A 17,172-nucleotide genomic window follows, 5' to 3' on the forward strand; every position below is an offset into this window, starting at 1 on the left:
TTTTTTTTTTAATAAACGATCATGTATAACAAATAAATTAAAACAAACTTGTAGCCCATTCAATTCTAGTATAGTAAGTGCAAGTTTAAAGTAGCTAGGACTTACGGTTGATGACCCCTGTGAGATACGCCTTAACCGATTTCAATCGGGGCCAAAATTTATATGTGACACCTGCGACAAAAGTAATAATAATATAAAAATGTACTTCCTACATTTAAGGACCACCCTAACATACATACGGGTGTAGATGAATATGAAGGGTGTACATTACGCTTAATTGATGAAAACATTAGAAATAGCAACTCATAAATTCCAATTAACGCTAAACCAATTAAAATTAGAGTGAATTAGTCTATCATTTAAAACATCATTTGGCCAAACATTTTCATGCCACACTGTCTTCATTATTAAATTAAATTTTTTTCTTTTTTCTTATCATTTCAGAAACTTCATGCTGAACGTCTGCAACCGAAATTGCATCAAGTGTCTTTATGTATCTGCCTTCGTCAGTAATTTCATTTAGAATATTGAAAGCTGCTTTAGTTTCAATAGAAAAGTGGAGTTAACAGTAACATTAGAATTTTTAAAAGGAATTACTATTTATGTAATTGTGATACATGTAATTAATAATTAAAAAATAACGACACAAACGAAGTGTTGCTGGTGGACAGTAAGCACCAAAACAATCCATAAACAATCCAAGGCCTTCAACTGTGATTTTAAGCTGGTATCGTTTATTTTGCGTAATCATAAATTATAAAGTCGCTAATTAGTGTATTAGCCGGAGATTTCAATTTAAATATAAAACTATAGAAATAGTCAGCAAAATGTTTAACCTCAACACACCTTCGTCACTGCTGGGCATCGATGGATGTGGGCTTAGCTCTACACCGAAAACGCCTGAAATTGTTAACTCACTGATCGCAATGACAAATCCAATGGATAATTATAACTTTTCGGCTTTAAATAATGGATCAGCTGCATCGACGCCTGGCAGCGCAGTCTCTATGCGTAACTTAAATGGTGGTGTCCCGCACGCCCAGGTAATAAAATATTTTTAATCAATTTTTTTTTGTTTTTTACATCGTGTCAGACTATGCTAGCAGTAATATACTAAAAATATAATAAAATTATTTAACTAGTTTATGATTTTTGATTTTATGCAGCACTTCCACTAGACATTAAAATAACAAGAAACCTTGCAATTTAAAAAAATTATTAACGTAAAGGCGCAGGCGGGCTTTCTTTGTCATTAAAATTGTTAGCATTTTCTGTCCAGTGGAAATCCGGCATTAGTGGTTTGCATACTTTTAATATATTAATGATTCTTTTCCAGATCATTTCGCAGGATAGTAGTCATTCCAATTCTTCTACTTCACCAATTGACTCACCAGGTGGAACGAATACCACACCAAGTGTTCAGCAGGTGAGTTTTTATTATTAAAAGTGGGTATACATTTAAGTAACTAAATAAATTTTTAAAATTGTGGTACATGTCTATATATATATGTATATAGATACGTAAGTTTCTGTACATACATACATATAAACCGCTGCTGTCCCTATATGTAGTTCGCAATTGCTTGTCTTCAACTTGAAAGCCATATGGCGAGTTATTGTTCTGCGAAGGCGAAATTCATGCTGTTACGTATTGCGGCGTCTTCACAAACTTGATAAGTTGACAGTCCAAGGAGTGCATATAGAAGAAACCGCATAAATAATACCGCACGGTCGACTGGTCGACTGGGAACTACCCAAAAAGGTGCGAAGTGCAGCACTAGCAAACAGCGTAATATATGTACATACATACATACATATGTATGTATGTAAGCTGTGCGACGCCGAAATATGCTTCCATCCACCCACCAGTAGTTGTCATTTTAGTGAGGTCCTCTTGAATCAGAAAGATGACTATGTCACTTAAGTAAGCGCAAGCCCAGTAAGGTTTTGCGGATTTAGGTCAAACCATTGCAATTCGTTATTGCCATTATACATAGGTATGTACCATGTACATACATACATAGTAAGCGTGAGCATTTCATTGCAAACGTAGTAAGTGCATGCATACGTATGTATCTACACAGTAATAAGTGCATGAATGCGTAAAAACGGGTACAATTGTGTGTAGAGCGAGCGAGTATTTTTTTATTGCTGCCTCCATTTACTTTAAGGTGTGGGCACACTCAGCGACCACTGTATGTGTACATACATACGTACATATCGCAGCACGTTTGGTAATGTAACCAAGTATTTCAAAATTTCAATTTTGTGGGAAAACGCAATCAAAGTTTTATAAATTCATACAGTTGGTATACAAAAAAAGACTGATGGAAAGACACATATCTTCGCCATATTTCGGAAGTTTGGTTATCTGTTAGACTCAGGCTGCGTTTCTTTAAACATTCCGGATAATCCCATTTCACAGCCGGAACAAACAGAATACGTTTGAAATATACGTTAGCATATCATCAGGAATATTCTAAAGAATAAGTAAACAAAAAAGTTTATTCCAAATATTCAGAATGAATAAAGAAATGCAGCCTCAATATACTCTACTTATAAAACGTATTAATTGCATAATGAAATCTCCAAAAACGTAAATTTTTGAGTTACATCTCTATATTATTAAACGCGCAATATGCATGTATATATATTGTCTACACGAAGTGGCATTGATGTGCAAAGTTTTTGCTTATCAAGATTTGTGCGGTTTGCATTGATTTTTTACTAAAGCAACAGCAATAACAAACAGGCTCTATAATGTTGTGAGTTTATATTTTAAAGACGTGCGAACGAAAACACGCAGATTTAAATTTTAGAGTTGATTTTCGAAATCAAAAAAAAAGAGAGAAATATGGAAATACATACATATATTCGTACATATAAATATGTGGGAACATATGTATGTATGTGGTTATGTTCACACATACTCAGTAGTAGTTGATTTATAGGCAGGAAAAGGAGAACCGAGAGCACATAATATTTGCCTAAAGATTATCTACTTAAATACCACACTTACTGCCGAAAAAATAGGATTTGCACAAACTTTTCTAAACTCGGATATATTTATGTACATTTTGTAACACATGTACATATACTTCTTGTAGAAGCATTCCCTGCAAAAAGTGCGACTAATCCGGGATGACTCCGGTAGCAATCGCAAAGGAATATGCGCGACTAATACCACCCACTTTTTATCTCTTTATATGGAATGAACTGTTCGCTTTTGTTCGAGCATGTCCTATGAAGAGACTATAATTGTTCCCCTTTATAACCGAACGGGAATTAAAAGCGACTAGTCACTTTTAAAAAATAAAAATAAAAATTTGCGCCAGCTGAGATTCGAACCGGAGTTCTCAGTTTTGTTAAGCGAATACGCCGCACATGAAATTTCATTGACTAAGTGCGTACATATCATTAAATCGTTAATACTACCCGTTAGGGATAAGTCGGGGACTAATTGATCTCCAATAATTAGAATAATTGATCTCCATTAGTACCTGTATGAGACTAGTTGCGACTAATTAATGCCCAAGTGTAGCCTTGAGTTGAGAGTAATCTCGGAATACTATCTGTAGAGATTAGTCGCACAATTTTTTGCAGGGATGGTCGTACCAAAATTCGACAAGCGAGCCAGCCAGCACATATACACATGTACGTACAGATTTATTGGTGTATATATGTATGTATGTATGTACATGAATGAGATTTTTAATTAACTGCACTTGTAGACTAGCGTCAAAAGCAAGCTCTCTTACGCAACGGAGCTTTGTGCTGGAGTAAAAATGAACAAGTTGCCATTTTTGGTAGCCTCGAACCAGTGCAGCACCACCACCAAATATGAAATGTGCACTTCGGTGCAAGCATTATGGCGTTTTTGGCTATTGGTGGCAGACAGGATTTTCTTACGTCGAAGCATTTTTGGAAATCCTACTAAAGTGATTGGTGGTTTGATTTTTGTGCATTGCCATTCGCTATACGACACCATTCGACCGTCAATGAATCACAATGACATACATATGTATACAAGCCAACGATTATGTAAATAAGAAATCAGCACTGAACTTTAAAATGCAAAAAATAAAAAAATATTTATTAACTTAAAATTATTTATTAATGAATATTGGAAAGCAACTCCGTGCTATATCGTCAGTGATACAGCAAAATATTCTATGCCAATTATTACCTCTGGTGCTGAAATGACCTCTCAGCAATTAGTCTGTTCCTTTGAACTTCGGACTAAAAACTGTGGAACTGTCAAACTACAATTTTACGCTCTCAAATGAGAGTAAAAGGAGAACAGATGCAGAAATGCATAGGAACGCAAAAAGCCCTATTTCCTGTAAAAACGTCAGACGGTTTGTTTACATGTCATTGGTACTACACAGATTTGGCTGAAATATCACTAAATAATTATTAAAATCTATACATATTCAAATATTTCGTTGTTTACTTCCATTTTTTAACAAATATAAGGTTCTTTGCTTTCACCGCTTTCTGTTTTTGTTTGCACATGTTAATCAGCTGATCGTTTGACACTTTTCATGAACTTACAGGAAAAAAAATTCCGGACTAAATCCTGTAACTTCTGACTAGGAACAGTTGTTCAGTTACTCTCTCAAATGTGTTCCCACTTACAGGTTTTATGTCAATAGGAACGACTTCCTGTAAGTTCTGACTAAATCCTGTAAACCGGACTGCTATTGGAACAGACTATATATCTGATCACTTCTGTTAATCGTTCATCTTCATCAGCCAAAATTACGGTGACCATCCGTTCTTATATAATGATGTGTAACATAGCACAGTACTGTGCTAACACTCATCAATGTGCCGCACGCTCAGGCAAACTTTTTGATTAAACGATAGCACAGAAGCGCACTGGGCACAATATGAAAGCACAAACTGGGAAGTGTTCTCGCCGCCAATGATCGCAAACATAAGGAAATGGAGAAGTAAATTAGTTCTCAAAGTTTGAAAGGGAAGTGGATCACTTCGAAGGTCCGCTTTGTCATTCAGCTTGTTCCGGATGCTTGCACTGCATTGTGCTTGGCCGAAGTCCGAGTAGGAAAATAATGCTTTCAAAGTAGCGTAACAAATTTGAAAGTTCTGTCGCCAACTTTTACGTATAATAATTAGTACCACTAAGGATAGAAATACTAGTAGTTAATTATACATAGTTAGATTAGAAAGTTACCATCAAAAACTTTTGAATTAATTTAAAACTTTCACTTTCTCAGTAAATCTGTTACAACATAGCAATTTTTTATTTTATTTTTAAATCTTCACTTATTTCTTCTAGACCTGTTCGCAACTTATCAAGGCTGGGCTCAAGCTTTCCATCCAAAGCAAGCGAAAACTTTCTACTTGTGATTCCAGCTCTGGTTCTGATCAGCCAAACTCAAAGTATTCTCGCCCAGACGAAGATGGCGAAGATTCATCAGATGAAGAAAACGAATGCAAAACGACAACAAAAGGTCTAACGCCGGAGGATGAAGATCGTCGGCGTCGCCGCCGCGAACGAAATAAAATCGCTGCTACGAAATGCCGGATGAAGAAACGAGAACGTACACAAAATCTGATTAAGGAATCAGAGCAATTAGAAACTCAGAATGTCGATTTGAAGTCGCAGGTGCGAACTTTAGAAGCTGAGCGTCGCAAATTATTTGACATGTTGCAATGCCACACAACCACCTGCGTGCATGCGGGTGGACTTAATTTACCATCTAAACTCATGCAGTCGCCAGCTCATAAGTACCTCGCTGCCCTCGATATAGATGAAAATAGTACTGCCAATAGCAGCTCGGCGTCAACAAGCGTGACTGCTAGTGGAGCCCATTCCCAAACGCATCAACAAAGTCAGGCCAGCATTGCTCTAAGTAATCAGTCGGCCCATGGAGTGCAACGCACAGTGATCCCACCAATGTCAACCATTAAATTTTCACGAAGTGCCGCTGTAAACCAACAGCTGCACCAATTACCCACGCAACAACAGCATCTGCCAAATGGCTACTGTAAGCCATCACCCACGCCACAGGAGCTCGGCTACCTAGCTTCACCGTCACAAGAAAGCATATGCTTGCCCGCCATTCTTCCACAACTTTCTTCGCAAACTCCTGCCACCCACCAGATTGGAGCTGCCAATGTTAGTGCCGGGTCAGTGCCTTCCATTAACCAGCAGGTCTCCGATTACATTCCAAACTGTGAAAATAGTCTTGGTCTAGTACTGGCACACACTCCCACCTCTGTTCAAAGCAACGATGACAACAGCATCCTACTTGGTGACATGGTTAGCCCACTATCGGTTATGTCCACACCCACCACGGCAACGGAGTTCGTCAAAAACGAGCTAGTCGACTCGCAAAGCCCTTACACCACCGCCCAGTCAGCTGAACGTTTTCTCTTTGAGAGTAATTGTGACAGCTTCATCGATATCAAGCATGCCGTCAACTTACATCATGGAATTCTCAATAGTAACAACAACAACAACAACAACAACAACAATAGCATTGCAGCTATCCATCACAATATCAACAACAACAATCTTTTGGATTTCAATACCTCTTTGATAGGTAACGGCAGTGGAATTGTACCATTCCACGATCAAATATCGATCAAAAACGACTATCTGCACGATGCCGATTTATTGGCCCAGTTCACGGCAGACGGTGCTGATTTTGTAGACCTCGATTCCAGTGTTGCAGCGACATTTATGACAAATAATGGCTGTTTGGCGTGAAATAGACCTTCGACATTTTCGAATGAATAAGAGTTTATATTGGGGAAATAAGAAGCGTTATCACAAAAAGATAGCCAGCCGTCTTCGTATGCATGCATAAAAACTGCTTTTCTTTAATATCCGTTCTGTTGACTCGCGTGCGTTGGTGTTGTTGTTATTGCAATTCGTTATTCATTTCATTTTTATAAACAAGCAATTAGGAAGTGTTGAGTTAAGAAATATATGTATAGATACCAATAAAATGTAGACACTAATTAGAGTTATGAATAGAACACCGCCAAAGTCACAAAATTACATATGTATGTATGTATGTATGTACCTCTACATACACATACTATTTAAATGCTGCATATACTGCATACATATACATATGTATATGAATGTATGATGTTGGTGTTAACCCTAGATGCTAATCAAACCATCCTAGTACTAGACGTAAGTAAGTGGTTGTCTGGGCTTCACAGTTTTTTTACTAAAATGTTTGCGTCTTCCAAAACATTGATTTCAAGCGAACTTTGACATTTCATTTTAAAATTATTTGACGCCAAATTTCTCTTTCAATGCTAACGATTACGAAGAGCCTGATTACCACCAACCTCGAATAACAAACAAACACAACCGAATTGGCTTTGATGGTTTTTGATTTTGAAATGAAATGCAATCACGGGTTTTAAACGAATCCCGTTTTATATAAGTATGTGGCTTTACTACCTCAAAACAGCAACAAAAATGAAATACGAGTACTTCGTGAAAATTTGTTGCGGTCCAAAAATTTACAATGGTGGGACATGCATAGAATTTAAATCCACACATACATATGTACATGTATATTTTTTTTTTTCTGTTTACTTCTGTTAAATGTATTGATCAAATAACATTCCAAAATTGTAAGGAAATATATGTAGGCTTAAATTTTTTAAATCGCTACACATTTTACGTAAGTGTACGTTACGAAGAATCAGAATCACATCCGCAACAGTAATTATTATATTTAATTGCGACTTTATGTATACTCCCAAGTGATTTCACATTGAAAAGATAAAGTTTGAGAAGGAAATTAAACTTTAGTAAAAATACACTATAAAAAAAAAATGTTTAATCGAAGACAAGCAGAAATGTTTTCATTGAAGAGATTATTTAAAATCTAAAAATCTGTCTCGCTGTAATTCTTAATAAAGTTTTAATTTATTTATTTTTTTATTTTAAATATGTGCGTGTTAATAAAATGCTTATGTGTTTCTATTAGGTTCTTATTTATATCTCCTATACCTTTGTTGTAATAGTATTTATTGTTTTATTTTAACTTGTGTACTTTTTATTTTTAATTTTTTAATTTTGCAATTTAGTTTTAAAAGGAAATCTATGATATTCTGTATAAGTGATAAACATATGTACATATACGCCTGCATGTGTGCATATGGGCATAATTAAATATAGCCATAAGAAGCAACTGTAAATGTAACATGCAATCAGCTTAAAAATAAACTAAACTAACCTCATATTTTATTTATGATATATGTATGTATTTATTAGTGTATATGTACGAATATGTATAACTAAAATACTTAAATAAGGAAGAAAAACAGAAAGAAAAATAACAAACTTTCATCTTCAGTGTTGCCTTAAATGTTTACAAGAAAAAAATAGAATAAAATAAATTAAACTGATATCAATAATGATACTAAACGAATAGTTTGTAAAATCATTTGCCTTATTCAAAATTCAAGAAAGTGCGCTTAAAATTAAAAAAAAATAGCTCTGATAAATAAATTACTATATATGTACTAGTATACCGCTAGCATAGTTACTTTATGTAGGTATATATGTATGTGTGTATGTGCATATAAGCATACAAATGTATGTACATATGTACATATAAACCGAAAATATTTATGTACGTGCTACGCGCACAGGAAACTTAATGGAAATCATAACTGTTGAAACGAAATTTTCTCACAATAGAAAACAAAATTAAGTGAAAACAAAAATGTTTGTCGAAATCAAAATAAAAATTGCAATTTACATACATAAGTGTATTTTATCAAAATCTAAGTTCAAATGTTTTAGCTGTGAATACTATTTTGTGGCCTGTATAGAGTGATATCAACGAAAAACTGTTGTATCATTTTTTTTAAATATACATATTTGTGTACGAGTTCTAATCAACTCATGCCACTTGATGCTTTATTCGTGTGTTGTTGCTAGCTAGACGTTCACATTTTGCAAAACAAAAAATTAAATTAAATAACAACAGCATTACAAATATTCCTGGATATGTGTAGATACACCGAAGTTAAAATATGTAATTGCTGAGCGCTCAGAAGGAGCTTGTCTAAATGTCAATAGATGTAAAATATCACAAGTTTGCAGCCGCACATATACATACATACATACCATTCCCATCCCAAATTGTCATAGGCTTTTCAGATCATGTGTCCATACTTATTAGAAAGTTACAGTTCTTAGCATGTTATTTCAGTAAACGCAAATGTTTGAATTTATAGTTAAATGAAAACGGCGGTAGCAAAAATAAATTATATCAAATCAATGGCTCTCCATATTTTAATAAATGTTTTTACGTTTTTTTTTTTTTTTTTATTAAAATGATATCAGAATCCTACACACGATTTATGTCGGAATATAATGTATCATATACATACATACATATGTTTGTATGTAGATATACAAATATTTAAATATACAAATAATTCACTACAAGGCAACAACGCCAAAGAAAAAGCATTAAGAGTACGATTAAATGCCTCCCTATTTTGTAAGAATAGGCGATGCCATATAGTCCAACAACAACATTGAATACCAAATCATCTCAATCAATATACATACATACACATTTTTATAATAATTCACATACGAGTGAGTATTCATAAGCCGCATACACAGTTGTTTGGCAAAAATACTAATTGTATGGCAAATATGTTTGCCTATGGGGACATTTGATATATGTAACAACTTTTCTTGACTGAGCACTTAATTGTCAGTATACTGGATTCTTGTGCACTATTACAATATCGCAAAACAGGTAAACGAAAAAAAGAGCAAGAAATAAGTGCCTACTCGTGTGAATATCACGAGATCAAAAGTTGAATTAATTGTGCCTTTGAGATTTTGAAAATTTGCAACTATGGAACCTCTAACAAATAACGTTCGCTGCGACTAATTGGCTAGAGGTTCGTACTACCGCTCCCTAGGTCCACAGTTCAACATACTCTACTCGGCAGGCAAGGTCAAACCTCCGATTGAAATTCATTTGCCGTTCAGAGGCGACAAAAAACTGTAGGCCCTCCATTTGTGTAACAGCATCAGGATGCACACCACAAACTGGGGGAGAAGCTCGGCGCCCAAAATTATATTAGTATTATTTAATCTAGGAAAAATTCTTAATTGTACTAATTGAAAATTACATTAACCGAATATTGCGGTTATCGGTATTGCCTGTATTAAGAACCAGTATTGTCTCCAACAAATTTTACAGAAAATACAAAATTTTGCAGTAAAGCTGCAATTTTACACACTTTTCTGGGAGCAAAAATGCTAAAGTCAACTAAGTTGTTACGTCAAAAATAAAAAAAAAAAAGAATTTATGTATGCGACAATTATTGCACAAACCGTTGTTATTTTAACTAAAAACAAAAGAAAAAATGCTAAAGTCAACTAAGTTGTTACGTCAAAACTAAAAAATAATAAAAGAATTTGTGTATGCGGCAATTATTGCACAAACCGTTGTTATTTCAACTAAAACGAAATGTTCAAACCAAATAATAAAGATGCAATCAAAGTGACCAAAAACCAAGAATACAAATAATAATAATAATGAAAGGGTATTATATTAAGGCGTACAGAATAAATGTTATAAATTTTCCAGCTAGAACTGAAGCCATCATTGACCAGTGTGAGTTAACAATTGCCAACAAGTGTACATTGATTCAAAATTATAAATATTTTCTTAGTATTTGTTTCGACTTATGCGAGTGCCCTAATCCCTACATCCCTTATTTAAAACTATTCAACTTTTACCTATTCTCGGCAACACATACATATACATATAAAATCGAAAGATAACTTTAAGCGTTCAACTTAAATTGAAAACTAAAGACAAACTTAAATACATACATACATACATACAGATAAAGTAAGCTATAATATAGCGCTACAGCAGTACCTGTTAAGCTAACAGTACCTTTTTGAATGGCGCAGGGGTATAGTCTATATATATAGTCACTTGTATTTTTTGTCGGCTTATCGAAGTTCATATTAATTATTATAAAGCTAAATAGAATGAATGAAAGTTAAATACCGGTCGATCACATGTGCAAGTGTTGGCAATTTTCAATAATACTCAAAATTTAATCACAATTTAAAAAAAAAAACTTAACAAATTTGTGCTATATGTATTTTAATTTTGAAAAGGGCAGTGATAAGTGCCAAACTGCTGTGCAAACTATTTAATAAATAATTAAAATATTTTTGACTTGGGCAAAAATATATTTAAATATTTGTATATTATGTTATTTCAAACACTTAAGTGATTTGTTTTTGTAAAATTCAGAAAACAGTTTCAATTTTGTTACTCGTTATATTGAGATGTTTGTTTTATTATATGTTATGCTTATTTTAAACAAAACACATATGTAAATAATACACATACTCACACATATGTATGTAAGTACATTAGACCGTATCCCCAAAATATATGGGGCTAGAAGGACAAAATATTCCAAACGGTTTTTAAATCCAGCTATTGGAGTATATTTCAGGGATGTAAAAACGTTTGCCTACGGCACCTCAGAAAAACAGTTATTTTGGGATTCACCCATAACCCCTCCATACGATTCCGGAATTGTTCAAGTGATATATAACACCGTTAAAGCTTAAAAACAATTATATTAACTGTTGATTTACGGGGGCTGCATCCAGAAAAATGTAAAGAAGAGTGAAAGTAGCGGGTAAAAATAAAGATTGTGGCGACCGTAATAAGGCCAACAAGGTGGTGACCATGCTGAAGAAAAAATCCCAAGCTTTCAGGATGAAAAGAGCTGAGTTAACTGATTGTTTCGAGTCATTTGTACGAAGAGTGAAAGAAGGAGAGCTGCAAAGTTCAGAAAGTTACAACAAATTTTTTGAGCATTGAATCAGTGGTTACTGAGATATATGTATTTATTTTTCAATGCACAAATTTCTAATAACGCTTTTCTTATGTAACTCTTTAAAAGTCGATTTAATTGTTTGAACTAATTTTTGTGATACGGCCTAATGTACATATGTACATATAGTAATATACATATTTACATACATATGTGTGTGTTCACAAAAGTATCGGCAGCCAAAACGCACATATGTACACACATAATTCATTTAGAGGCAACGAAATGTTTTTTTCTTTTTGTTTTTACTTTTTAAGAAGGCACACGTTAATTTTGAATAGTTTTTATATGACTCGGCCTTATGTTTGTCAGCAAAGAAGTCTACCGCATTTAAATACAAAAAAAAAAAATATGTAATGCAAAAAAATGCACTCGTTATAAAGATGTCGCCTACAAACAATACACATACATATAAATATATAGTGCTTTTCGACACTCACATATCGGTAAGATTTGATCATTTATCTTAATATTTTTTTAATTTTAATTATTTATTTATAAAAATATAGTACGTTCCTTAACAAATACCATGGTTTTATATGTATATAAATCGAAGTTTCAATCTTTGTGGAACATTCAAAAAAAAATTAACAAACCTTCTTAAAAATTTCGAGCTTTTTAATTCGATTTTTTAGATATATTTTGCATTCAAGTTTAGTATAATAAAGTGCAAGTTTAAAGTATCTGGGGATTACCGTTGCATATTCGCAACTTTTTTTTTTTCTTGACGATGTCAGTCATCTTCTTCCATTCGAAGTATTTTCGACGATTTTTTTTGTTTATAGAGAAAATGAGCAGCACATCCAACAAAGAAAATTCTAAAAAATCAACGGTAGGTCGGTGCTAGTCTAATTTTGCACTTTTTACGAAAGTCTATTCACATTTTTCTTAAATGTTGCACAAACATTAAAACTTTGATTTATATGGTTTCTGTTAAAGAATATACTACATTTCCACAAACAAATATTTAAAATTAAAATATATTAAGATAAATGGTAAAATCTTGTCAATAGGTATGTGAGTGTCGTAAAGTTATGATAAGCACTATATTACATACATACATACATGTGTATGTCTGTATGTATGTATGTATGTGGAGGAATAAAAATGTATGTATGTACATATGTATGTACAGAACATTCGCAACTAGTATGAACACATGACAAAACGAGCTTTGCTGGATAAAAAAGAACTAAATGTTAACAAAAAACTAAAAAGAATTAATATTGAGGTATTAAAATAAAACTAAAAACTCAACTACTAAAAATTACAAATAAAAATAAAGATAACAATATCAAAGCAGACAACAACAGTTTTTGTTTTTATTAAACTCTAAATTTTGCACAGGACTATCAACAGGTTGGTTGCAGAAATTACCGAATTACATTTATTCATACTATGTATGTAGTATGTTGGGCATATAATGACATTTTTTAACATTGCAGTGTAAAAAAAATGCCTTCTTTGGAAACAATGCTGCCGACAGCTTTTTGGAAAAATCTGGAACTCAACCTTACGTGCAGCTGCTAGGGATGAAACGATATGAGTAAATACAAGTATATACTCGATACTTTTCGCTCGATACCAATTAATTTTGGTATCGATACTTTTGAACCAAGTACTGAGTAGGTCGCGGTAAACAAATACTCGTATAGAAACCCGATACTAATGCGAATCCGGCTTCGGCAATTTTGCCTCCACTGTCATTTCGAATGTGAAGCGCCTTATTTTTTATGGCTGCTTAATTGCCAGAAAAAAAAAAAACGAGAGAAGGCGACAAATTCGATATAGTGCAAAGAATATACTTGTAAATATGAACAGTTTTTAATGTTTTAATAGTTAAGTTGCAGTTTGAAAAAAATAAAAATAAGATGAAGTCTGATTTAATCGCAATTAAAACTATGGGTGAATTCCAAAACGTCAAAATACAAAGCATCAGTCTCTTTTATTTCTAGACCTCAGTCGATTTGAATGCCAAATGTGCGCAACCACGGTTAGATGCCAGTTTTCTACTAGGTTGTGCAAGTTAGACTTTTTCTTCTAGCAGAAGCTCGGCCAAACACCAACATACATATGTATGTGTAAGCGCCACTATGATATTATTATTATTATAATACGAATTTCAAAAATTCGTAAATATGTTGAACTTTTTATATTTTGCGTATAGCAAACTGGAGCTAGAATAAATTGAAAAAAAAGCTTCGTGGTTCTGTTTATTAAAAATTTTTTATATAATGACGATTTTTGCAAATGACGATTTTTGAGAACCAAACTGACGATTTCTCACTTCAATGACCTGACAACACTGCTTACAGCATAAACATACATATGTATGTATATACATATCTAGTTTTTATATAGTTACCCTTATATGCGTAATTTGGTTGAGGACGAGGACATCTTCAATAGCCGTGATCGTCTAGTGGTTAGGACCCTACGTTGTGGCCGTAGTAACCCAGGTTCGAATCCTGGTCACGGCAGTGTCATCGCATGACATTGTCACGGAAGGAGATATTTTATTTTTATTTTTTTTTACTTTTGAAGGAATGAATAAAAAAACTGGAAACCATTTTTATAATATAACACTCTGTCAAGAAATAAACTGTTCAGCAAAACCTGTCAACGAGGAGTTTTCAATTTTATCAATTAATACACCCAGAATTAATGTTTTCCAAAAAACTTTCTTAATTTTGATCACAAAAACTACGTCGAATTTTCGCAATGAGACTTTGTAATTTTTACGATATTATTACGCCGAATCCCCACCCGCCGTTTTTATAGGAAAATAACGCAATTATTTGTATGCTCACCAAAATTTATCATGCAAATATTTTTTGAAAATTTCTACATTCAAATTTATTAATACACAAAGGCCCTAACCAAACTTTTTTTGAAACTGCGCGTTTTTCACGAATTTTGGTAGGATATATGTATACCTTCACTAAAAATTTGAAAGTGTTAGCACCAAAAACAACGGAGTTATGCCGCTTTTTAAAATGCGCTATCTGTATGCATGATTTGATTTTTATAATCAGCCTTATCATGAGTTTCATTTTCCCCGAACCGGTTCACTTCTCACTTTTGATTTCCATGTATATACTATGGGTGGATGAAAAATGGAGATTTTTTAAGGCTAAACTCAGGATAATGCTGAATGTTTTTTGCTTCTCTTGTAAAATAAAAAATTTGCTGGTTAGGGCCTTTGTGAACTAAGGAATATGAATATGTTGTGACAAAATACTCGGTTAAAAGATGTCAGATTTTTTCTGAAAATAATGAAGTAGATACGTATATGTATGTATGTGTAACAGAGTGGTCAAAAAACAATAAAGTCGAAATTGTAATCCTCTCACCCCCTAGGATTGTTCTATATTGAAAAAAGTTTTCCATGTATTCTTATATGGGAAAAATAAAATTTTTCGTAGAAATGGTATAGAATTCTTGAAACTCAATATTTTTCGATGGGTAGACTCTGGTTCTCTTTAGGAGACTTTCAATGATAATACCCAATTGTTTATTTAACCATTTTTTAATACTAACGATTTTTTATTGGTCCCCCATTGCATTTTTCGGGGTTTTTATGGGTTTTGGCGAAGCTATAAATTATAGTTGCGATGAAAAAATTGTTAATTATACAAATGGGTATTATTATTTAGAATCTCCTGCAGATAAACAGAGTTTTCTGGTAGAAAATATTGATTTTCAACTATTCTACACCATTTCTACGAAAAGTTGTTTTTTCCCCATATAAAATACATGGAAAACTTTGAGCGCTTTGAGCGACCTGTAAAAATTTTTTCATTTTAAAATAAAAAATAAGGGTACATGTTTTTCAGTATAGAACAATCATATGGGGTGAGAGCATAAAAATTCCAACTTTACTTTTTCGCATGAATATTTGAACCACCCTAATAATTACCGCCCTGTTACCTGTTCTTCGTCACTCGAGATTTCTTCACGAATTTAATACTATTCAACCTAGGTCAGTAAAATATTCAGCAAAATTTGTTACTATTGCAATATAAAGCGAAGCGCACATTAGCGCGATTCCATCGTTGCGAATACGTTGCGAATTCGGCTGTTAACTTCGAATCCGCAAACGTCCGCACACTTGAGCGATTTTTTCGCGTCGATTTCCGATGTACAATTCACTCAATTTTCCCTTTATTTCGTGTATTTTCGCACTCGGCGTGCCCAAATCGTACAAAATACTATTATTACGAACGTTTTTATTAGTTTTTGTACATTACACGTTTTTTTCTTTGCCTTTATTGCTGTGACACCTTTCTTCTTCTTCTTTGACGCCTTCAAAACGCTGCAAGCCGCGTTTCGAACGCGTCAATAGAGAGGAACATTGAATGTTCGAAAAATTCGCAGCGACGGAATCGTGCAAGTGTGCGCTAGCGCATTAAAATGTATGGGTAGCATTGTTGTAATTTTTGGGCTTGCGGATTCGCAACGACAGAATCGCGCCAATGTGCGCTTCGCTTAAAGCAAATAGCGGTACCTCATGTAGGTGAATGTCATTTCTCTATTCAAACTTCAAAACCTTAAAACGACCTTTAAAAGTAAAATTTTCTTTTTTTTTCTCTTTTTCTAGCCTGGAAACAGTATATATATAATGAACTTTTTATAAAAAAAAACTTTAAACTCGCCCGAAATTTTTTTCATCCGCCCGTAGTGAATACACGGAATCGAAAAAAGAACCGGTCCGAGAAACCTAAACTCATGATATGGCTAATTATATATGTATGTGTGTATGTACATTAACAGAAGACAGAAATGAGATAAGAGTAATTCGGCATTCCGTCTTTTACGATTTTTTTTTTCTTTTCTGTTTTCTGCATCAAATTAGTAATTTTTAAAAATAAACTTAGCACTTTTTCACAAGACGGTAGTCGTGAACCGGTTAGGGTTTTTTTATTATTTCGCGAAAAATGCAACCATGCGATTTGCGGTTTGCCGATAGATGTCACACGGAAAATGCTTTCAGTCAACTTACCATTTATTTAATACGGCTGTGGTGAATCGCAATTCGCCGGTAGAGGTCGCCATCATCGTATTTAATTTCACCATTTTATACGTACGTACTTCGTTCATGCCTCCGACCGAATAGAATTCTCATGGTGCAATTCAGCTAAGCATGTAAGTGATTTGTGACCTTTGACAGCAGCACACACATATCTCCTATAGCCGTGATCGTCTAGTGGTTAGGACCCTACGTTGTGGCCGTAGTAACCCAGGTTCGAATCCTGGTCACGGCAATGTCAT

The 17,172-nt window shown here is 33.8% G+C and overlaps 2 protein-coding genes, 1 long non-coding RNA gene and 2 other non-coding genes across 6 annotated transcripts in view; 3 read left to right on the plus strand and 2 right to left on the minus strand.

Annotated features, from left to right (window-relative positions):
- The window catches only part of LOC118748407 (activating transcription factor 3), a 51,177-nt gene extending 43,310 nt beyond the window's left edge, over positions 1–7,867 (plus strand). The window contains exons 2-4 of the mRNA XM_036482796.1: positions 445–1,043; positions 1,337–1,426; positions 5,303–7,867. Coding sequence (XP_036338689.1) covers positions 828–1,043; positions 1,337–1,426; positions 5,303–6,739 — 1,743 coding nt within the window. The 5' untranslated portion in view covers positions 445–827 and the 3' untranslated portion in view covers positions 6,740–7,867. The remainder of the gene's footprint in view (positions 1–444; positions 1,044–1,336; positions 1,427–5,302) is intronic.
- The window catches only part of LOC118748412 (somatomedin-B and thrombospondin type-1 domain-containing protein), a 311,093-nt gene that overhangs the window by 252,876 nt on the left and 41,045 nt on the right, over positions 1–17,172 (minus strand). The gene's annotated exons all lie outside the window — the stretch shown is intronic.
- Positions 1,040–1,743, minus strand: LOC118748414. The gene is made up of 3 exons (XR_004994047.1): positions 1,540–1,743; positions 1,309–1,466; positions 1,040–1,113 (listed from the first exon to the last, which is right to left on the minus strand). It is a non-coding gene; the product is annotated as an uncharacterized LOC118748414 (long non-coding RNA).
- Positions 14,310–14,381, plus strand: Trnah-gug. The gene has a single exon. It is a non-coding gene; the product is annotated as a tRNA-His (tRNA).
- Trnah-gug lies at positions 17,094–17,165 on the plus strand. Its single transcript has one exon. It is a non-coding gene; the product is annotated as a tRNA-His (tRNA).

Source organism: Rhagoletis pomonella, unplaced genomic scaffold (genome assembly GCF_013731165.1).
Source record: "Rhagoletis pomonella isolate Grant_MI unplaced genomic scaffold, Rhpom_1.0 Rhpom_scaffold_00013, whole genome shotgun sequence".
Lineage (NCBI taxonomy): Eukaryota > Metazoa > Arthropoda > Insecta > Diptera > Tephritidae > Rhagoletis > Rhagoletis pomonella.